The sequence below is a fragment of the Acinonyx jubatus genome, chromosome B4 (genome assembly GCF_027475565.1).
Source record: "Acinonyx jubatus isolate Ajub_Pintada_27869175 chromosome B4, VMU_Ajub_asm_v1.0, whole genome shotgun sequence".
In the NCBI taxonomy this organism is placed as follows: domain Eukaryota; kingdom Metazoa; phylum Chordata; class Mammalia; order Carnivora; family Felidae; genus Acinonyx; species Acinonyx jubatus.
In genome coordinates, this window is record NC_069387.1 from 33,660,615 (window position 1) to 33,683,638 (window position 23,024).

General features: G+C 43.1%; 1 protein-coding gene across 26 annotated transcripts in view; it reads left to right on the forward strand.

The window, feature by feature from the left end:
- MICAL3 (microtubule associated monooxygenase, calponin and LIM domain containing 3) overlaps positions 1-23,024 on the forward strand; it is a 224,448-nt gene that overhangs the window by 113,154 nt on the left and 88,270 nt on the right. For 18 of the 26 annotated variants that reach the window (XR_003425320.2, XR_003425321.2, XM_053225540.1 and 15 more), the window contains 13 exons: positions 1,228-1,485; positions 1,863-1,978; positions 3,002-3,128; positions 4,559-4,655; positions 7,576-7,723; positions 9,776-9,972; positions 11,557-11,669; positions 11,760-11,822; positions 12,515-12,712; positions 14,253-14,336; positions 17,464-17,562; positions 19,361-19,417; positions 21,835-21,942. Coding sequence is in view for 24 of the 26 variants with exons in the window: in XM_053225540.1 (XP_053081515.1) it covers positions 1,228-1,485; positions 1,863-1,978; positions 3,002-3,128; positions 4,559-4,655; positions 7,576-7,723; positions 9,776-9,972; positions 11,557-11,669; positions 11,760-11,822; positions 12,515-12,712; positions 14,253-14,336; positions 17,464-17,562; positions 19,361-19,417; positions 21,835-21,942 (1,665 nt within the window). In the remaining 2 variants the exon portion in view is untranslated. The remainder of the gene's footprint in view (positions 1-1,227; positions 1,486-1,862; positions 1,979-3,001; positions 3,129-4,558; positions 4,656-7,575; positions 7,724-9,775; positions 9,973-11,556; positions 11,670-11,759; positions 11,823-12,514; positions 12,713-14,252; positions 14,337-17,463; positions 17,563-19,360; positions 19,418-21,834; positions 21,943-23,024) is intronic. The other 8 variants (XM_053225553.1, XM_053225554.1, XM_027073867.2 and 5 more) reach the window with 5 other exon arrangements.

Consider the following 23,024-nt stretch of genomic DNA (forward strand, 5'->3'; position numbering starts at 1 on the left):
ACTAAACCCATTGTGGTCACTTACTCAATGTTGAACAAACACTGTTTCAAGGACCAACTTGAGTATTTGTGTTTTGACTTTTAACATCTTGTAGTGCTAGCCTAAAGCACCATCAGGGACATTTGGAAACAAACCTTAGGCCCCATGTTAGAAGAGTAAAGATTTGGCTCAGTTAGCCAGGAAGCCCCAAAACAGAAAAGGAGTTTTTCACTTCTTTATGTGGAAAGCCCGTTTTCCTCCCATCGTTGTTTTTCTTTGTTGCTGGGTTTCTCTGAAGCCTTTCAGAATCTTATGTATTATTTTGAAAACCTCTGTTCCATCTTCAGTTTATTTCTTGCCAGCCCCCTGGAACTGCTGTTGCTGCCACATTATCTTTGGCACTGGAGCTTTCGGGTACTCCCTTTGCATTTGATGAATTATGCAGTGTTAAATATTGTATATGGTCCCGGTTGCCAAAAGCTGTTTGCTACCCAGAAGATAATGATTGCCAATAATAACATAAATTATAAAATATCTTTTCAGTTTAGAAAGTACCGTCATATAAATTATTTTATTTGGTATTCAAAACAACTCTAAGAGATGGATTGGGCAAAATCAAAGAAATATGACTTGCTCCAAGTAAATGGAAACGCTAGGACTGTGTTTTTAGGTGCCAAAGCCTGTGCTCTTTTATTTAATTAAAAAAAGTTTTAATTTTTATTTCTGAGAGAGAGAGACAGAGAGAGAATGCGAGTGGGGGAGGGGCAGAGAGAGAGGGAGACACAGAATCTGAAGCAGGCTCTAGGCCCTGAGCTGTCAGCACAGAGCCCAACTCGGGGCTCGAAGTCACGAACTGTGAGATCATGAGCTGAGTTGAAGTCAGACACTTAACAACTGAGCCACCCAGGTGCCCCAAGTCTGTACTTTTAGAAACAGCCTCCCGACCCTGGGGTGCCTGGGTGGCTCAGTCAGTTAAAGTCCAACTCTTGATCCCATCTCAGGTATTGATCTCAGGGTCGTGAGTTCAAGCCCCACGTTGGGCTTTGCACTGGGTGTGAAGCCTCCTTAAAGAAAAAAAAGAAGGAAACAGCCTGCCTCTTTTCTCTTTAAGTTGTGTAGAAGACTTATTTTGGGATATGAAATCACTTTAAGAAGAAAGGAAAAGCTGTGAAACTAGCTTATGTCTGACATGGTTAGTGTAGCTCTTGCTGGGCTTGTCTTTCAAGCTGCTTCTCTCTCTGGAGACAGGACTATGCCGACACAGAGCTCTTGCTTTCCCGGGAGAACGTGGACCAAGAGGCTCTGCTGAACTATGCCAGGGAGGCAGCGGACTTCTCCACTCAGCAGCAGCTGCCGTCTCTAGATTTTGCCATCAATCACTATGGGCAGCCTGACGTGGCCATGTTCGACTTCACTTGTATGTACGCCTCTGAGAATGCTGCCTTGGTGCGGGAGCAGAATGGACACCAGTTGTTAGTGGCTCTGGTTGGGGACAGCCTCCTAGAGGTGAGTAGTAAGGATGGCAGCACTTTATAGAAGAAGCAATAGTAAGGAAACAATAATAATTAAGAGCAAATGTGAGTACCCCTGGTTATAGAATGAGGGTCTACTACATGCTGCAGCATAGGTCAGCTCCCTACAGGAGTTACACCAGGAAGTAGGGAAGGATTACAGGCTCTAGGGCATCCAGACATGCTAAGTATGGATGGAAATTCTGCAGCTTTTGTGATTTGCTCCTCTACCAGTTTATGAAGTGGAAAAGCCCAGTATCTGAATAGTTGCCAAAAAGTACTGTCAACAGCAAACTTTCTTCGTTTCTCAATTTAGTTTCCCTCTTTTAAAATACAATTTATTTAATTCCTCATTTCCTTTCTCCTTCATAGCCTTTTTGGCCAATGGGAACAGGAATAGCCCGGGGCTTCCTAGCTGCTATGGACTCTGCCTGGATGGTACGAAGTTGGTCTCTAGGAACAAGCCCCTTGGAAGTCCTGGCTGAGAGGTAATGGAAAGCAGCCAGGTGTCTCTTCCACGAGAAAACTGGGAGTGATGAATGGTTTGCTCCTCAGGCAGACTACAGGTTTTCTTCCTTCTCTCTCTCTTCCTTTCTTAATTAAAGATGTTTTCGTACTAAAGAAAGGAAAGGCAAGATATTTATTTATAAAATCATAGGTATGTAAAGATTATTTAATCTAAGTGGTCTTCTTTTATTCCTTTTCAAATTAAATTTGTTACTGACAAATAGTATCTGAATCTTTGCATTCCATTAAAGGACAGTATCTGATTCTTTATGACAGTCACATGAACAAATACATAAAAATAGTACATTAAATCTTCTGTCAAAGTAGAAAGACTTAAACTAATGAAATCAGTGCAGTAGCAGGGGACATACTAACATAAGAAAAGAAATAAAAAATGACTTTGAATTCAAAAGAAAATCCCAAACTGCTTGTAAACATTTCTCAAACTCCCAAATGTCAGATTTTTTGAAGCAGATTATTACAAAAGAGGTTAAGAATCCTAGGATTTGTTTGCTAATAAAGAACAAATGCCTTGACCAGAAGAACTAGAGAAGTAAAATTTCCTGGGTGCAATTGGTGGTTGACAGCATTTTAAGTCTGTTGCTTAAGAAACTCTGGGCAATTTTGGTAGCAAGTTCTTTTTTCATCTGTAATTTTCTTAAAAATTAAATATTGTCCTCCTTGAAAAAAACAAAACAAAACAAAACAAAACAGTAAATTAGTTGCCTTTTAAATTAGGATCAGGCTTTTTATCCCAGCCCACCACAGTGTATTTTCCCTTGCTACCGGCCCTTAACCAGTTCAGTGTCTGTGGAATCACTGGCGTGGTGGGAATGGGAGCAGGGGCTAATGTAGGTTTGGAGGAAAATAATGGTCAAGGATGAGGATTTGTCATATCCTTCAGATTTTTGGGGGGCAGTGTCAAAAAATAGGAATGTTATCAAAGGAGAGGGAGAGGTGTATGGTGCTTGCCACTGCTCTGAGTATATTGTATGTTATTGCAGGGAAAGTATTTATAGGTTGCTGCCTCAGACCACCCCTGAGAATGTCAGTAAGAACTTCAGCCAATACAGCATAGACCCTGTCACCAGATATCCCAATATTAACATCAACTTCCTCCGTCCAAGCCAGGTAAGAGCCTTCTAGTCAGTTATCTACCTCTCAGCCTATTTCAGGACTGACCAGACCTCTGAAACACTGAAACATGTCTATTAGTACCGTATACCCACCCTTCTTTCATAATGCACGTATATGTCTTTCTGGAATGACTGAAGGTAGGTATTACTTTCCATCAACAGATTGAGCAGCAAAGGGAGAGAGGTGTTGATGACTTGCCAGAAGATCACATGTGACAAAAATGGTGGACCTAAGACTTTATCCCGTGCTTCCTAATTAAAATTGCGGGTTGTAGGGGGTAGAGCACTTGTTCACTGCTCAGGAAATGTGACTTCCACTTGCATTATTGCCACCAATCACTTGTGACTTGGACATGTCATTTTCTCTGAACCTCAGTTTCTTCATCTGTAAAATGGAGATATTAACCCCTGCTATTCACAGGATCATTGTGAGGGTAAATGAGATTATTCACTTGAAAGAACTTTGAACGTTAGAACATTGTCTGCAAGTAAAAGATACTGGTGGTCAATTTTTTTGTGATGCTGAGTTATTTCTCAGAATGTCTAAAGCCTTATAAATGCATTGAGAATGACATTTTACAAAGCACAGTAATCCCATAGAGCCCAGCAATTTCTAGAAAGCAGCCCATTCAACATATTTGCCTATGTACTTGTGTAATTTTTTATTTACTTTCTGCCTGAAGTTTATAGCTTCAAGCCTTCTGTAGACTTCTGTAGAAGGGGTCCATGAGACCTGCTGTCAATGGGCAACATTAATGGTCCAATAGTGACTATCAGAAGGCCCTCTAAGGCTGAATAGCTAATTTTTAGAACCTTTTTTTTCTTTCTTTCTTTTTTTTTTTTGAGCGACAGAGAGAGAGACCATGAGCAAGGAAGGGGCAGAGAGAGGATCTCAAGCAGGCTCCACACTGTTAGCACAGAGCCCAATGCAGGGCTCAAACTCACAAACCGTGAGATCATGACTTGAGCTGAAACCAAGAATCGGACACTTAACCAACTAAGCCACCCAGGTGCCCCAACTTCTTTTTTTAATATTTATTTATTCATTTTGAGAGAGAGAGCAAGAGCAAGTGTAAGAGAGGAAGGGACAGAGAGAGAGAATCCCAAGCAGGCTCCTCGCTGTCAGCATGTATCCCACTATGGGGCTCGAACCCATGAACCTTGAGATCGTGACCTGAGGTGAAATCAAGAGTCAGATGCTTAACCTTAACCGCTGCTCAAGCACCCCAGAGCACAACTTATTACTGTTAATATATGTTTGTTTATATGTAAACCCCACCACATTCCAGAAAGCATTTAAAGGTCATTGTTGTAACTTTTATCGGAACTTTGCCCAACCTGCTATCTCAGTCTTTTGCTCTCTGGTGGGAACTTGTTACTTGGTGTTTGATTTTCCTTCTTTACAGCTTTTTAACTTTCTGCCAGGTGCGTCATTTGTATGATACTGGAGAAACAAAAGATATTCATCTGGAAATGGAGAACCTAGTGAATTCCCGAACTACCCCAAAGTTGACTCGTAATGGTGAGTTCTGGTAATGACCTTTTGAAAACATTTTTTTTTAATGTTTATTTATTTTTGAGAGAGAGAGAGAGAGAGAGAGAGAGAGAGAGACCGAGTGTGAGTGAGGGAGGGGCAGAGAGAGAGGGAAACACAGAATCTGAAGCAGGCTCCAGACTCTGAGCTTTCAGCAGAGAGCCCACTGCAGGGCTCAAACTCACAGACAGGACCGCAAGACCATGACCTGAGCCAGAGTCACACACTTAACTGACTGAGCCACCCAGACCCCCCTAAGTAATGACCTTTGAAATGTAAGTAACCTATTCAGAGTAGTCAGTACTGAGCTATTAGTGTGCACAGTACTGTATAAGGCAATAGTTCTCAACCAGAGGTGATTTTGCCCCTCAGGGAACATTTGGTAGCCTTTGAAGACATTTTTGATTGTCATGACTAGGGGAGGGTGCTATTGTCATTCAAGGATGCTGCCCAACCTCCTAAGTGCGCAAGTCAGCTCCTCACAACAAAGAATTGCCCAGCCAAAAATGTCAGTAATGTCAAGGATGAGAACCCTCAGTCTAAGGTTTTAGGAGGATATAAAGAGAAACCAGATACAAATGCTGATGAGAGAGAGAGGAGTGAGTGCACACACATACACCAATCAAGGTTTCTGGGGGAGGCTTTATGAAGAAGCAGTGGCATTTTAGCTGAGTATTATGACATTGCCAGGATACAGTTGCAGAGATAAAGGCCATTCTGTATTTTGTGTGCCTTGAAGGGCCCCTGGATTTTTTTTTAAAAGAAGAGCAACCAGAGTATGCCTGGTCAGCTGCATGTAAGATGGGATGGAGAAGAGAAATGCCAGAGGCAGGGAAACTAGTTAGGAGTACATTGCAGGGGTGCCTGGGTGGCTCATTCGGTTGTGTCTGACTCTTGGTTTCGGCTCAGGTCATGATCTCACAGTTCATGGGTTTGAACCCCATGTTGGGCTCTGCACTAATGGTACAGAGCCTGCTTAGGATTCTCTCTCTCTCCCTCTCTCTCTGACCCTCCTTCACTCATGCACATGCATTCTCCCTCTCTCTCTCTCTGTCTCTCTCTCTCTCTCTCTCTCTCTCTCAAAAATAAAAATAAACTTAAAAAGAAATACAGGGGGTGCCTGGGTGGCTCAGTCAGTTAAGAGTCCAACTTCGGCTCAGGTCATGATCTCGCAGTCCGTGAGTTCAAGCCCCTCATTGGGCTCTGTGCTGACAGCTCGGAGCGTGGAGCCTACTTCAGATTCTGTGTCTCCCCCTCTCTCTGCCCCTCCCACTCTCACACTGTCTCTTTCTCTCTCTCAAAAATAAATAAACATTAAAAAAGAAAGAAAGAAAAGAAAAGAATTGCATTGCAGTAGTCAAGCTAATGATGGTGAAGGCCTAAATCTGATATTGCTGTTGAGGATGGACAAGGCCATGGAGCATAGTTAGAAGAACTCTGACTTTGGGGCCGGGTGCAATGGAGTCCCAGTTCAAGCTCTGCCATTTGTGAAGTGTGTGGGCAAGAACGGGTTATTTTGCATCTGTGAACTTTGGTTTCCTTGTCTGTGAAATGGGCCTAACAAATACGTACTCCATACTATAGTCATGAGGCTTCTATGACATGTATAGAGTATTTATTACAACATCTGGCATACAGCAAGTGGTCACAAATGGCAGCCACTTTGTCATTGTCATTATTAATTATGTGAGAGAGCCAGAATCAATAGGCATTGGCAGTTTGGTTGCATTATGGGTCAAGAGAGCATTGTGAATGGTGCTGCCATCAGTTTGGAGAAGGAAGTGGGAGGATGAGAAAGTTTGACATGCTATTGGGATATCAAGGTGGACATCACAACCAGCAGGCAGTTGGAAACATTTCCATCTAAGCAGACAATACACCTTTGTCAATGTCATTTTAGGGCCTAGAGTATTGAAGTTGACTAATACATGTTAGACAGACTTGGAAGACATTTGAATAAAATTAATTTCGGAAGTAAATTTCTGATTTACAATAATAACACCAGGAGTGGTTCCCTGTGTAGTTTTAGGATACATTTTCAGACTTAAATAGGATTTCAGACTTAAATAGGATTTTTATGATATTGCAGTTTTTACCTTGTTAAGTTCCCAAACACTAAAGAACTTTGTAGAAGGTTAGTTATTTCCAGCTGCTAAAAGTAAGAGAGCAGACAATCTTGGACACAAATAGGAGTTTACAGCTTCTTTTAAATGCTGCATATCAGAGCTTCTCTGATGCAGTTTACAGATTTTTATAAGGCACAGCAATAAACTGGAAAACATCCAAGCATATGTGTTCTTGTATTCACCTTTTCAAGATGTGATCATTTATAATATAGAATGCCAAGCCTGACCTGAGGGATTGATTGTTCTGGTCTGGGGTCCTTGGCCTTGCCAATGTAATCCTACAGAGTTTCTTCACTTGGCAAATCGCTCTGTACTCTGGAAAGTGTAAGAGTGGGCTTTGTTTGCCTTTGATTAACATGTTGCCAGAGCGAATGGAATCTTTTCTGCTCTACTCCCCCTGATTGCTTTGAAGGGAAGGAGCTTCCTCAGCTAGCTGCCACACAACTATCCAGGGAGGGTGACAGGTCAGTAGATGGCGCTGTTCCATCTAAGTCCCTATCAAACAATGCGGCAGTGATACTGGGCTTTACATGAGCAAGGCCAGATAACCCCCGTTGTGACTGGCATTGACCTCAGAGTCTGGGTAAATTGGTAGTTTCTTATCTACCTAAAATTCTACTGTCATGATACCAGTTACATAGCTTCTGACTTTTGAAAAACCGTGACAGCTCTTTTGTCCCAACCTTTAGTAACTGTTCAAATTAGGTATGGGTATTGCAAAGAGGATCCTCTATCAATGCTACCAGGTGACCACACTTCTGATATTTTTTTTATTGTTTTAGAGTCTGTAGCTCGTTCAAGCAAACTACTGGGTTGGTGCCAAAGGCAGACAGATGGCTATGCAGGGGTAAATGTGACAGATCTCACCATGTCCTGGAAAAGTGGACTGGCTCTGTGTGCGATCATCCATAGATACCGCCCTGATCTGATGTAAGTTGTGACAAACTTTGTGTTTTATTTTGTATTCCCTAAGCACCTCAGAGTATTTTGCTATCAAATAGCCAAATGTTGTACTTTTTTCTACAATGAGTTACGTAGCAAGCTACTCTAGAAAGCAGTGATTAATTTTGATTTAGTTATATTTAAAACTGTATGTCAAGCATTATGTAGCTGAATCCAGGTGAGATTTTAAAATCACAGCACTCAGAACGTCAAAAACTGGTTTTAACACCCACCTGGACCTGTTTACATCACACAAAGGAAAATTCTGTTCATTGGCCCCTGGTTGAACTCTTCTTTTGAGCCAGCTGTCTCTCAAATGCTGTTGGGCATAAGGAAAACCTCACTAGAACATTTGGCTGGCCGAAGGCAAATATGTCCCTACTAACAAAACAGAAAACAATGAAAACTTACCCGATTTATCATGGTTCATTGGTATTATCTCTTTGTTAAGAATTGCACCTTTTACAAACATACTCTGTCCAGTCCATAAGATTCAGGCCACCTTACCCACTTCTATCAGTAACATCTTCCCTTTTGGCCATTCTTTACTCACCTAAATGCAGAATCAGTATAATAGGATGACCCCAAGTCAATTGCAGTGACTGGTGCACTCAGATTTACCCCATGGAAGCCAAACAAGAAGATCCAAAAACAGAAGCAGAGCATGTTGAATTATTTTGGCTGCCTGTCCTTTTATCATTAGGGCCCAAATTTGTGCATTTGCTTTGTTTTAATGATTGCTTAAGGAAACATAAGAAACATAGTTTCTGTTTATAATAGGTTATAAATTAATGAGGCAAGAGCTGGTAAAAATTGCCTTATGTAGTGTGGTTTAGGAATGGAGGTTTCTGATTTGCTTGGATAAACTTAAGTGACCTCTAGTGTTCCTATCCCTTAGCTAATGCAGAGGTTGGTAAATGGTAAGTGAAAGTAGGGCTTTTTCATCCCCACCAAAAAAGGGCGGGAGAGGAAGAGAGACTAGCTTGAGAAGGATTGTGATGAATGATACAGAAGGCTTTAGAAGAAGGTTCAGGTCAATCAGTTCTCTTCCAAAGGGAAGGAACCAAAGAAAAGGAAATGGAGGCAAAAGTAACTGAAGGGAACCTAGCAGGTGAGGTGGAGGGGGATGGTAGAGGGAGGGGACGCATTCTTGTTAGAACAAACCAAAGGCTGCCTCCAGAAGGTCTAGGGAATTTCCTTGTAATAGAACACAAAGCAGCGAGTAGGTAATTTGGCACAGTTTAGACTATGATGACTTCATTCAGGATGAGGCCTCTATGGTTTAATAGGCTTAATCTATAGAGAGAAGGCATTTAGAAAAATGAAAAACTTGCTATGGAAGTCAGTAGTAGGTTAACACAAAATAAGCCCTGCCCAGTTGATCTGAAATCACCTCTTAAAGAAGAATGCTATCAGTCTTTACTTGATTGAATGGCAAGAAGCTTGAAGTCCAGTGGGAAGTGTTGGTTAATCTAAATACTTGGGAAAACTCAAGAAATTTAGCGATGGAAAAATCTTTTGAGGAAGGTTTTGGAATTTCCCTTCGAGTAGAAGGCTGAGTAAGATTTACCAGAGCTGAGTTAGTACATCAACAGTTTGTCTGGTCCTAATGACACAGCAAGTGATAATCCTAGGCCGTTAGAAGCAGTCTGATCCAAATAGGATTTTTATCATTATTGAGCATTAATTTAATATGTACAGATGACATGCAACATACAAGAGAATACATGTTAAAGATAGTTCCTCTTCTTGAGCTTACCCTTTAAGAAATTTATGTTACTGGAAAAATGAGAGTAGTTCTTCATCTTTTCCACTCTTTTTTCCTTTCTAAGTAGATTTTTAATCATTTCTTCTTGAGGATGATTTTCATTTTCTTAGTAAAAAGGAGACTAAAAGGTGAGAGCAATAGTTTGGCCCTCAGATTGCACCCTGGATTTCAGCTAAAAGACTAAGAAATGGTGATGACTCCATTGATACTGTGTATTCTGGTGTGAAGACAAGCAAGCCTTCTTGATATGTTTTTCTCATCCCATTTCTTAGAGATTTTGACTCTTTGGATGAGCAAAATGTGGAGAAGAATAACCAGCTGGCCTTTGATATTGCTGAGAAAGAACTGGGCATCTCTCCCATCATGACAGGCAAAGAAATGGCCTCAGTGGGGGAGCCTGACAAGCTGACTATGGTGATGTACCTGACTCAGTTCTACGAGATGTTCAAGGACTCACTCCCCTCCAGTGGTAAGGGCTGGCAGACACTGGTATGGAGATCTTCCATTTCTTCTCTGTTGTTGCCTGGCTTTTCTGTCTTTCCTTCCAACCATGTCCTTCATCATTACCACCAAAAGCAAACCTGCACTTACTCTGTTATTCCTAGTTGGCTTTCTGGATAAGTCCCTGGAACTTTGTTCCATTGTTCCATTAATTTTTCCTTCTCTGCTAGTGTGTACTCAACCATTCTTTCTTTTCCCACATCTCTCTCTCTAAACCTATAAATACACAAAAGTCATTCCTATGCAAAATGTTTTCCCTGACTCTACTACTTTCTCACACCGTTTCAGAACCAGCCTTTTTGAAAAAGTGGTTTATACTTAAGGCCTCAGCCTCCTAAGGCTTAAACTTTATAACACTTTGCAACCCGGCTTCTGTTTTTACTGCTCTGCCAAAACTGTTCTCCACAGTCATGAAAAATCACCAAATCTGTATTCTTTTCTCATTTTGCATCTCATGCACTTGGCTTTTCTGCATTATTCAGAACTATGGAGTGATGCCCTTTTTCTTGAAGTTCTCTCTGCTCGTTGGCTTCTGTGGTCCTGTACTTGTTTGCCTCATTCTCTTTCTTCTGTAACTGTTGCTTCTATGGCTTCTTTCTCTTCTCCTACCTTTTAGTGCTTTCCAAAGTCTTTGTTTGGCCCTTAGCCTGCTGCCTCAGTCCACCAGAGTACTGTACTACAAAAAAATGTCCCTGTTGTCATTTATTGTCCCTTGGTGTAAGTGTAGTATAATGCTTTAGAGTGTTCACCATGGTACCCGACCTGGGCTTATTTCCCAGTTCTTCGACCTGTTTGACCTTAGGCAAGTTACTAAATTTCCCTGTGCCTCAGTTTTCCCATCTGCAAACTGGATTTTATGTATGTATAACATAAAATTGTGATATGCTAAGGAGAATGTTAGGCAGACAAAAGGACTTAACAAATACCTGCAGTATATTATTCGTTTCAATTATTTAAAAAATTATTAGCATTACTAATAAAACATTAGAATCCACAGAGTTGGTGGTTCTCCAATGTCTTCCAGTCCACTTACTCATAGAGATGTCCGTGGCTTTTTCTGATAAAATATGCAGTTCTTACAGCAGAAATCCACACTGTAGCATCAGTATACCTATTTAGGGAGAGCCCTGCCTTTATGTGCAGCTAAATGCATAATCAAAACCAGTGACCCTAAACCACATACCCTTCCTCCCTTTCTCCCTCCACCTTGAAATTTTTATCACAAAGGTGAGGCTTTAGCAGTCAATTGTAACTAACAATCATAGGCAGATTCCAACTTTTGAAAAGCAAAAATGGAGGGTTTTTTGACCGAAGTGGATTGAAAGAAAAAGTTGGTTCTGTTTACATGGATGGAAAAGAAAAAGCTCAACATCCACACCTAAGTGTGCATTTCCTTTGTGGAATTTCCTGCTGAGTTCTCCTTGGTTTTGTCAGAGCAGATGAGCCTTTAGAATTTTCTGAGGTTCTTTGAGCCACCTGCAAGGAGGTATTCCTGGTCAGTACTTTGAAGCCCCCTCCAGGGCTGTCCTCAAACATTGCTTCCTGTTCACAGATGCCTTGGACCTGAATGCTGAGGAGAAAGCAGTCCTTATAGCTAGCACCAAATCTCCCATCTCCTTCCTAAGCAAACTTGGGCAGACCATCTCTCGGAAACGTTCTCCCAAGGTAAAATGGAAGAGGTTTTTGACCTACTGCAAACCTAAAGGCAAGTTATAGTGCCTAGGATAACGCAGTGTCCCTCCTCTCTTGGTATAGGATAAAAAGGAAAAGGACTTGGATGGTGCTGGAAAGAGGAGAAAGACCAGTCAATCGGAAGAGGTAAGAATTATCTGGGATTTGCTAGAATGATCAAATTGCCCTTTTTGGCTTAAATCCTTAATTTCCAAATTGATATTGCTAGATCTTTTCATATTCTTTTTTTTTTTTTTTTAACGTTTATTTATTATTGAGAGACAGAGAGAGACAGAGCATGAGCATGGGAGGGACAGAGAGAGGAGGAGATGCAGAATCTGAAGCAGGCTCCAGGCTCTGAGCTGTCAGCACAGAGTCCGACGCAGGGCTTGAACTCACAAACCACGAGATCATGACCTGAGCTGAAGTCAGACACTTAACCGACTGAGCCACCCAGGCGCCCCTCATATTCATTTTTTATGAGAATTTTTGTGGGCAGATGCTTTTTCATTGGGCTTCTGCCTTTGTTTAATGTTTTGGAGAACATCCAAGGGAGCAGACACGTGTGCCCTGGTGCTTTCCTGTCCCTTTAGAATTACATATTTGGCAGAGGGCAGTGACTTTTCTGAGATACAGCAATACCAGCAAAAGTCCAAGTACCTCTTTATACTGCCCCATGCACCAAAGTCTTCCTGACGGCATCTTGAGATTAGAACCTTAAGGGAAGCTGTTAAGCTTAACCTAAAGCAAAAATACCAGCCACCTTGCCAGGCACTGGTCACCCTTCTTCTTTGAGGGAAGGGCATCTGTGGCGGGGGGGCTTATGTAACAGAGGCCAGGTTTTGGGTGTTGGTGTTTATCAGGAGGAAGCACCCCGGGGCTACAGAGGAGGAAGGCCCACACTGGTGAGCACTCTGACAGACAGGAGGATGGATGTGGCCCTTGGCAATCAGAACAAAGTGAAATACATGGCAACCCAGCTGCTGGCCAAATTTGAAGAGAATGCACCTCCACAGTCCACTGGCATGAGGAGACAGGTAAACCCCATGTTACATCTCACCCATCCACACTTGGTCTGACCACATAGGAAGGAGGGATCTTCTCAGTCAAGTGAAATGGGATGGGGTGTGTCTCAGCCGAGTGTTCATGCACTCAAGACTGGTGTCTGGTTTTCCCCTTGTCTGACTGCAGCAGAGAAAAAGTGTTTTATAAGCTCCTTGTGTGCTTTCAGGACTGCTTTATCCTCACCATTCAGGTGTGAGGTGTCTGTGACAAAAAAATCCAAAGAGGGGTTTTAAATTTCTGTATATATCTATACTTGTTTATATGTTCATATACATGCAAACATATTTGAATTATGAAAGAGGTGGATGTTTATTGAGGAAAATACTGAAAACTATAATAAAGGTAATCAAGACACCTCTAATTCTGTCAACATTTTGTTGTTTCTTTCTAGTCATTTTTGTTTCCATAGTTGAGGTCATTCTTAATATACACTTCCTGTTCTGCATTGTTCACATAACTTTGGGCATATTCCCATGTTGTGCCATGCTTTTCTTAACTCTTCTCTGGTGTTGGATGTTTTCATTGTTTCTCATCTTTCATGATAAAGTACAGAGGTAATAAACATTCTTGTGGTAGATCTTCTTTTGTGTGCTGCAAATGGTTTTCCTAGGCTATCCTCAAGAGTTATGAACATTTTAAAGAGTCATCGTAGAAATTAACTTTCATTCCCATAAGTCAAACCAGAGAGTGCTAGACAGGAGCATTTAACTTGAGGTGTCTTTGTTATGTCTTGTCTCCCTCTTGCTTGTCTGAAAGTCACAAAGATGTCTTACAAGAGGAGGTGCTGGGATTCTGAGATTTACACAAAAAATTTCTTGTAAAACTCCCTAATGACCTGAGAGAACATCCAGAGGAAAGGGACCCCATTCTTTTTATTCTTTTACTCTCTTTCTTCATCTTTTCCATATATATCAGCCATTGTTCCAATTGACCAGGGCTGAGGGGGCTACTGACTTTGCTTGGAGTCTGGCCATAATTAACTTCTTCTCACATTTAGCCTTTGGTTATTAATCTTCACACTCCAATCATGCGTGTCATGGCTCATAGAGAAGATGATAATATTCATTGGTAAACATCTGAGGTTGCCTGGCAACTGCAGGATCTGCCCCATTTCGGGAAGGCTGGAATGCTCTCCGTGAGAGGAAGTTTGCCCTTAAGAGAAGGTTGTTTTCCTCATTTTGAGTAGAAAGATTAGTTTTCCAAACCTGAATTAGTAGTTTAGGCTCAGTGCTTTGAGCTAAGGAAGAGGATAATGAAAATTCCAGCTTTGGATTGCCTCTTTTTTTTCCTTTTGCATTTGCTTTTGGTTTGCGGGGGTAGGGTATCTTGTTTTTGTTATAAGTGTAACTTTCTAAGAATTAATTCCGTGTCTCCCCCCACTCCCAGCTCATAGATATGTGTCTGTCTGCCATGCATGAGTATCTTTTTTGTGTCTTCTCCTATCTTAATGTATTTTATTTTGTTTTGTCTCCATGTCCTGTCCCCCACCCATACTTGACCTGTGTGTCACAGCCGACACAAGAGCGTGGGGTCAGCCAGCCGTCCTGCTGCCTACCTGAGCAGGGTCGCCCTGCTCCCACCCCCCAGTGGAAACAGGTAAAGCTGCTGCCCAGGGACCAGAATGGGTGCTGCTTCCTTGGGCCTTCCAACCCCACTCCTCCCTCTGAACCAGCCACAGCTGAGGCCTCCTACACTTTAGAATCCTAGCTCTCAAGGACAGGAAACTTCTGTACTCTTTTGAGTAGCAACTGTGGGGGGAAGTTTAACAGACCATACTGATTGTATTGCATGATTTGTTTAACTGTTGGGATTTGAGAAATCACTTAAAAGGGTAGGTGGCTAATTTGGTGTTGAAACTTGCTAAAGCTATGTGGGAAGTAGTTTAGCTACCTTAGCTTCTACAGTTTTACCATTATTACCTTTGTCCCAAGTTGACATTTTGCTTACATGTGTCCTTGTAACCACTGCAGGGAGAATCCTGAATTCAGCAAGGCTGAGAATTGGGGCAGTGGAGCCTTTCATGTTAAATAGGAAAATGTTAGCCAAGAAATAGTCTCAAACTATGATTTTTATTTGTTTCAGACCTTCAACAAAGATGATGGTGGGCATTTTCTAGGTGTTTTGTCTCCATTTAAAATACTCTTTGAAATTTTCAATGAAGTTTTTACAGGATCTCCTAGCTGCTCATTAGCAGTATAGGATAGGACAGAAAGAAGGGGGTGGGGAGTTGCACCTGGCTGATAATAGGAAGCCCATCAGAAAGATTGGGGCCTCTACTGTATTTTCTTTCTCCCAAGTCACAGTTGAGCAAGTTCCTGCTCTACTGACTGCAGCCTGGATTCTCTGTCTTATGGTTTGGTATCATTTAGGACTAAGATTCTGAGAAGTCAGGTGAGCTAACCCTCAATTTCCTCTTGTGCTGCAGAGTGACAGGTATTGCTGGGAGGTGCTAGGGAGTGGCAGGTGGGTTTTATTTGAATTATATTCAGGGCAAAAGTTACCTTTCTAACCTCTTTTTTAATAATATGCCACATTAAATGCAGGGCCCATGAGTCTGAAATGGAAGCTAGGGAGCAATGTCCAGACTCACAACAGACCCCAGCCTGCTTCTTTCTCTATGCCTAGGGAAACAAATAAACAAAGTTCATTAGAAATTCCATTTTATTTTCTTACCCTTTGCCTTGAAGTCTATGTGGTTGTATGACTTGAAAGGTAATATTTAGTTGAGGATCTGCTGAAGGGGAAAGTGAACTCTAAACTAGGTTCCCCCAAACTCTAGATTCTGACAATGTCCAGAAAGGTCCTCTGAGGTGCAAGGAGCAAAACAGAAGGGAAGTCAGTAGTAACATGTGTAGATGGATGAACTGATGACTTTAAAAGGCATGTGCCCAGAGCAGCTTTGAGTTGGCTTCCTGGGAGGTCTCAGAGGTATTAAGTGTGACCCGAGGAGACTCGCTCAGCCGAGGCCCCTGTCCTGGTGAAGACTGGTACATCAGCTCATCACCTGATGGAACTGTACCAAAGGGGCATCAAGACAAGAGCTTGGTGTTTGTGGACCTGTTTGTGAAACATCTGGTGACCTCTAACCTTGTATGGGGTGCTACATGGAGACATATAGCTAGGTTGTCATCTGGGTAATATATGATTACAGTCAATGAAGCAGAATATTGCCAGGCTCTTTGGGTAGCAGAATAGAGCCATTGAAGTCAAACCTGGGTTCTATGGAGTGGGTACCAGAGATTACAGTGGAAAGGGTATCTGGGTAGATCTTGGTAAGTGAAAAACCATGAACAATGAAAATCCTGTTAGATCATTGTTCTATGGAGTTGGGAACGTGAGTTTACTTGGCTGTCAAAGAACTGCAACTCACAGTTACATGTAATTTTTTCTCAGCACTGATCAGGGGTGGCATCATGAGTCTTGGCCTTGTAAATTTATCTCCTAAAAGAGAACCTTGGCAGGCAGTGCCACATGCTCCAGAAATGTGGGAACAGAAGAACTCCAGTGGTGTGCTCCACTGGTCCTCTGCTTCTGACTCATCCTGTCTGCAACCCTGTTTCTCTCCCTTTAGGATTGAGGGGTTGACTGGCAATACCTTACCATGACTCACTTTTTGTTTTTCTTGAAGAGGTTTGGATTGAGGCAGGAGGGTGTGGCAAGCACAGCCATGGTGGCTGAGTTGGCACAAGGATCAGTTTTCACTTAGGTCATGGTATGGAAGAGGAAAAATGAATAACAATTTTGCTTGCCAGTGACTTCTCTTTTTTACCTTCCTGTGTAAACACTTTGGCCCTTCCTTCCCCACCCTTCTACCTTTTGATCTCAGAAATGCATCCTGCAGGCAACCAGCCTTCGTTTGGAAGTAAGTCATCATGTGAAGTTGGAATAGATGATGGGGCTCTTTCCCCTGGCCTCACAACCTCTTCTTTCCCTCCCATACTTCACCTGTGTGCTGCCCCACATGGTCATTCTGGTCATGAGGAAATGGAGGATTCCTCTGGCCTAGAAATAAGTCATTGTTCCCTAAGTACTGAAGAGTTCTCTAAATCATAGATTCATAGAAAGGGAGTACAATGGAGAGGGGCAAAATGGGGAAATAATCCATGGATATGTGTGGTGTTCGGTTAGTGAAAGATATTTAAGTTTTATATTCTGTTTCCTGTACTTTCTTGTATTTCCTTGGTAGTTTTCCAGAACCTTTTGAGCGTGAGTCGGGGGACTGAGAAGAGGGAAGCCATGGCAGGGTTTTGTCTTGGGTGAGCCCTCAAGGAGAGTGCTGCTTTGCTGCTGGTGGGTGTAGAGGTGACTGAGCCATCAGGAGACAGTCTTCATGCTCCCCTCGTGCTATTCGGCCTGTGTGCCCTTTCTCTCTACTTACGTCCAAGCCCATTTCTTCTGTCCTCAGCTTCTCTGATAAAACTCACAAAGAATATACCCTTGATCCCTGACATTTAGAAAGTGTTACACTGCAAGTTCTGACCCCAAGGCCAGCTGCGGAGATTACCCATGTGGTCTGTACTTACCAAACAGCGCAAGTGTGACCCAGAGGCCAACGATCGACTGTGACAAGCCATCCTCCCTAACCATACAGTGATTGCTGTTGAGGATGGAGAGGCAAGGGAGGGATGGTTTTGGCAGATGCCCTTTAGTCTTTCTAGAACCAGCCAAAACATGGCTCCTGTTTCACCAATGTTCTCTCTGTTTGTGTCTGTTGGTGTAAAAGCGACGGGAAAAGGAGTGTTCTCGGACCTGCCCCAAAAAAGTGATCACACTCTCTCCTCCCCCTTCTCCACCTCCCTGTCGGGCGCCTGGCAGCCAGCAGGTGATCTTCTTTGCATGCTCTGTGGTCCTCGTCTGTGTCTTCCTGCCTGCCTGTGTAGGTGGCTAGGGTAGAGACCAAATCAGAACTCCCTCTTTTCAGAAATAACAATCAAAAAACAGAAAGATCATTTGTAGCAGAAGCACCTTTTTTGCTACAGATGAACAATTTCCAATTAGACCTCAGGATAGCACTTAATATATTCAAACCCTGGTTTAATCTAGTCCCACATCATAGGAGAACAACTATGCAAGACTAAAACTTAAACTATATTTGTCACAGATACAAGGTCCAAAAAGCCCTGGGGAACAACACATTTCTATATAACCTCATTTAAAGCAGCCACTTTTGTCTTGCTGCCCAAGGAGATATAATTAGGATGGGCTTTTGGAAGCTTTTTATAGGGCCTCACTATATTACGAGTTTGGTTCCTTCTGGTTTTGAGAGCCCTGCCTCTCACTTATCCAGCTTATGCCAGCAAACACCTGTCCTTCCCATCTGCCCCACTCACACTCTAGGCAGACCATTTGAAAATGCATTATAGAGCAGTTAACCACAGACATGATTAAAGAGGATAATAAGCATACATTAATAAAGTATATTTATAGAATAGAAATTGACCTTTGTAGGATGTTTCTATAAAATAAAATACTAATTTTAAAGGCAGGATGTATGGAAAGACATTTTCTCAACTAAGTGGCCTATTTAAAAGGGGACCCTGAGTAATGTGTCTGATTGTTAAAGGCCCACACTGTGTCCCTGGGCCTAAGAATTCAGCCATTGTAGACTGAGTAATTACCCTATGCCTTGTCTCTACATAATAACTAACACTTAGTCCCAGGCGGCATTCTCAGTTCTTGTTGTGTTACCTCCATCAGTTCTCCCAGTAACCCTACGGCAGGTACTATTATCATCTCCATGTTGCAGATGAGACTGAGGCGTAGGGTAGGGAGGCCAAGTACTTTGTACAAGTTCACACAGTAAGTAATGGAGCCAGGAATTGAATGTGGGTGGTGTGACTCTGGAACCCAACCTGTGGCCTCATCCTGCCTGTGGAGACCATTATGTTTGTGGGCCACATTAGAGGCTTTGGATTAGTTCTTCCACCAGTACAAGGCCATAAGCTGAATCCTCACCAGTAATCCAAAGAGTGATGAGAGTGGCCTTCCCTTTTCCCACACAATTGCTGATAGTTGTTTCCTTGGGTCCGTAGAGGCAGCCATATGCCTGTCTTCAGGATTTCCATGCCTATCATGTACATATTCCTATCTGTTGACTGAAGATGCTTCCAGTCGTCATCCACTTCTCCCTTTAATAAATGAGGCTTTGGTCCCATATGCCTATTCAGGGACCACTCCCCATCCTGGAGTTTCCTCTGGACTGTTTAACGGCCATTTGTTCCAGGCAGTTTCCATCTCCCCACCTTTCCTTTCTAATATCTTGTTGTGGAAAGCTTCACCCTTTCACCCTCCTAACCAGCTTCTCATTCTAAACCTTCCATTTAATGCCTCTGATCTTGTGCCACTGTGTGAAAGAAATATGTTTGTTCCACTTTTGTACTAACCATAGTTCTTTATTTGTGTGGCTGACCTCACTGGAGGCCAGATGGACAGAGTGCTAGACAGAAAGTTGTCTGGGATCATGGGATTTGATTTAGATGGGATTGTGGTTTCCTGGGGTGGGGATCTGTCAGGGGCAGGGGATATGTGTTAAAATGAATTCTGAATATCTGGCACTGTCACTTAGTAGGTCCACATAGAACATTTGGATGGAGCTTAAGTCTCTACTTTGTTATTAACAGACGTACAGGGATCTTGATGCTGACAGCCGTGGCAAGCAGAGTCCCCACCATGAGAGGGTAAAAGAGCATGAATCATGGCATGGGATGCTGAGAGCCAAACAGACGGGGCACGCTGTGGTGGTGGGGCAGAGGGAAGGTGGGGATGGTCCCCTCTCCCCTTGCTTTGTGCACACTCTTGTCACTCAGCCAAGAGCAAGAATTCTTGTTGCTTAACCATGTTGACCCATGTAAATAGCATTCACAGGAGAGCATTCATCTGCCCAGCACAGAGATCAGTAAGTGGGTGGGATTTGCTTATATCTTTGGACATTCGGGGATCTTGAGGTAGAAATAATGAGAGAACCAAAGCTCTTACTGGTGTGGGGATTTTTCAAGTATGAAGAACTGATGCAGGGGAAGGAAGGTGGTGACAAGGGTGTGTAATGAAAAGCTTTAGTGGGTCTCTTCTGAAAAACTGAAGGGGGATCTAGTGATTATACCTGGCCATCATATAATTTGATGAATAGCAGAGATGCCCATTTTTAAAAGCCTGCTTATTTTCTGAAACTTTTGGTTGTTACTGTTACCCTTAAACCTGATCCCTGAGTGAGTTAAGCTCTGCAGCAAGAGTGAAGAATCCTCTGTAACTGTTAATTTCACATGGGCCTTTTTTCTTTTATTTTTACCTCTCCTTCTGCCTTTGCTCTCTGAGAAATACAGTCACTGCGAAGGAAGCTAGTGCTGTATTCTTACACCCCGTCACCAAGCAAGAAGCAGGCAATCTGTGCTGCCAGGACCATGCGTGGATCGGTGCTGGCTTAGGGAGAGAGACCGGGGCCGAAGTGGAAGGAGGGTGTCCATTTCATCTCCTCATGCATGGCCCAGCTCTGCTTTCTTCACTTCTGTTGGGGCTGCTTCCTACCATGAGCACTGTGTGCCCAGCCTCTTTCTTCCTTCTTCCCAGGCTGTATTCCCCTCAAAAAGAAAAGTAGGTATTTTCACAAAGAAGGGCAAGCCCGACATTTCAGGGAATGCATAGTTAATGAGACCCTGATGATTTTTAATGAAGCAGTGCCTAAGCGAAGAAGAATAGAGGGAAGTGTGTAAAATAAAAGGAGAGATGGGCAGGGAGAAATTGTCAAAAGTCTAGGGCTACAATGCCCCCAGAAGAAAGGTAGGATTTTGAGCTCAGGAAGCAAGAAGGTTTGCAGGGAATTTTCTTTCATTTTCCCAATGTATTGGTTTCCAGATTCTTCACTGCAGGGGTCCTGTCTAGATACTTATAAGGGTTACTGTATGTGTGCTCTTCCAGGATTTTCTGTCCACTATTGCATAATCTTGCCTGTGCACTCACCTGCTCCTATCCACCCCCCACCCCCACCCCCACCCCCAAGTCTTCCCATTAGTTTCACTGCTTTGCCATCCCTGGGAGAGTTGCCTTCTCTCTTATTTCTCTCGGGTGGGTGATACTCTTCTACAGAGATCTCCCCCTTGGACCTGTGTTTCTGAGCCTGCCCCAAGTGCTGAGCTGAGGGCCAGTGAGCTGGCTGAGAATCTGGAGCAGGGATGGTTACACTCCACTTTATCACCGCTCAAAGCTGTGAATTTAGTGAGGGACTAAATTGGGGGTGTGATGGATCTGCTTGGAGCTAGAGGGGCAGAGAGCTTCTCTTACCATGACAGTTCTTCCCTCCACCCTGCAAGTATTTCATCCTGAACCTTGTAGGAAACTGAGCAGTTATCACTTGCCAGAGCTCTCAGACCCCTTCTCCCTCTCTGGGGACTGGACAGATCCTGGCTGCATGGGCCCATCACCAAGGAAGATGCCAGCTTACTTTTGCAACACATGCTGCATGCAGTGCAGAGGACTTGGGATCTTTTCTCCTGATCATTGCTGGGATTTGGCTGGCTCCTTGGCAGGCAGAGTTTCTCTGAGCACTAGCAATAGGAAGAGGCAAAGCCACATTTCTGGCCTTTATGGAGGAGTAAACTTCATTCTAGATTTGCTATTGCTATTGTTTGCTGTTTGTAAGGCCAGTGGAGTGATGAGGTGGTACAGTCTCCTTCTGCCTAGGAGAATTCCCAGCTCAAGTCTGTGAGGGTCTCTACAGAGGACATAAAGTGGGTGTGTGAGCAGGACATAGCCCCTGGCCTCTGTCTCCTCCTGGCTGGCAGGCAGCATTATCCACTTGGGGTGGATGGAGTAAAACCACCAAGCAAGAGAAGACAAGGCTTTCAGAGACGGCTCATGTGTACAGTGACCATGTTCCAGAGCGAGCTTCACTGTAAGCATGAGGCAAGGGTGAGCGAGCTGAAAGTAAAATGGAAGCTTTGAATGAGCCATTCACACCTTTGGGAACTAAGAATGTCTCTTTACTGCATTAGTTACTTAGGTAAAGGTCTAAAACTCCCAAATTCCTTACATTCAGGTCAGTGTGTAACTTTTTATTTAACATTTCCTTTGATTTTTTTTTTCTCCATCTTGTATTTTGTAGCCAGAGCCTGAACCTTCTCGCCGATTTTTTGTTGACCAGTGGGAGCTTTCTCTTAGTCTTCGCTCCTCCAACCGCCCCGCCTCTCCCTCCTCTGACTCTCTCCGACAGGTAGCACAGCCTGGAACTTGGCAAAGCTCTTTGCTCTCCAGCCTGTCCTCAGTTCACCTACACAAATGTCATCAGGCCCGAGGGAGGTTGCAGAGCTCTTAACTTTGGCCTGTCTTCTGTGGGAATCCACGTGTGTGTGTGTGTGTGTGTGGGTGGGTGTGTGTGTTGTCTGTTGGTTTTGCATGTGAGGTCTGTAGGCATACACCAAAGTTAAAGAGGCTGCTAGCTTTCATTGTAACAAATTCTGTCACAGTAAACCCACTTCTATTATATTTCAACTATATAAAATAACAACAAACATTTTTCAGCCATTAACTTTTTAAATTCCAAATGTCTTCATATGGATATGTATTAAAAAATATGAACAATAGTGTAATTAAATCTCTTAAATGGAGTGGTGAATATGCAGTATTGTGGGTGCCTCTTGCATTGTAATCACTTGAGGAGTGAACCCTGCTATTTCCCACAGTGGAACTGATCCAGCTATAGAGTAGTTTAGAGAGAGGTTGGCGGATCCTTTTGCCCTTTCTGTTTATGTTTCCTGTCCTCGAGCAGTCTGTGTGGTACGTGTGTGGAAACATATGCATGTGTGGCAGCAAAAGTATAAGTCCAGCAATTGCCACATTTAGACTGTTTCTTAAGAGTGGGGAGAAGGATACCATCTGCTATTCATGCCAGAAGAAAATAGAACTTGAGTTTCCACCTCTCTTGGGGGGATGCTTGTCATTATTACCGCATTGCTGAGAACTGAATGTGACAAATGCCTTTGCACGCAGGCAGCCCTGGGCTGTATTTGCTGAGGATGCCAGTTTCTGGTGGGAGGGAAGGGTCCTGGCCGAGCAGTGAGGATCCAGAGCTTGCTCAGTGTCCCAGCCTCAGGGGTGGCATCTGGCCTACACCCTCACTTACTTTCTGCACCCTCGGTGTCAGCTGTTAAGTGACCTGCTCAGCTCTGCCTGGTGTCAGTCTGTTCCAAGAGTAAGTTTCCCTAACAGCTCTAATCTAAAGAAGGTTTAGATCTTAGAGCCACTTGTTTTTCTTAACCATTAATGGATATAAGCTATGGAGTTAATGAACAAATG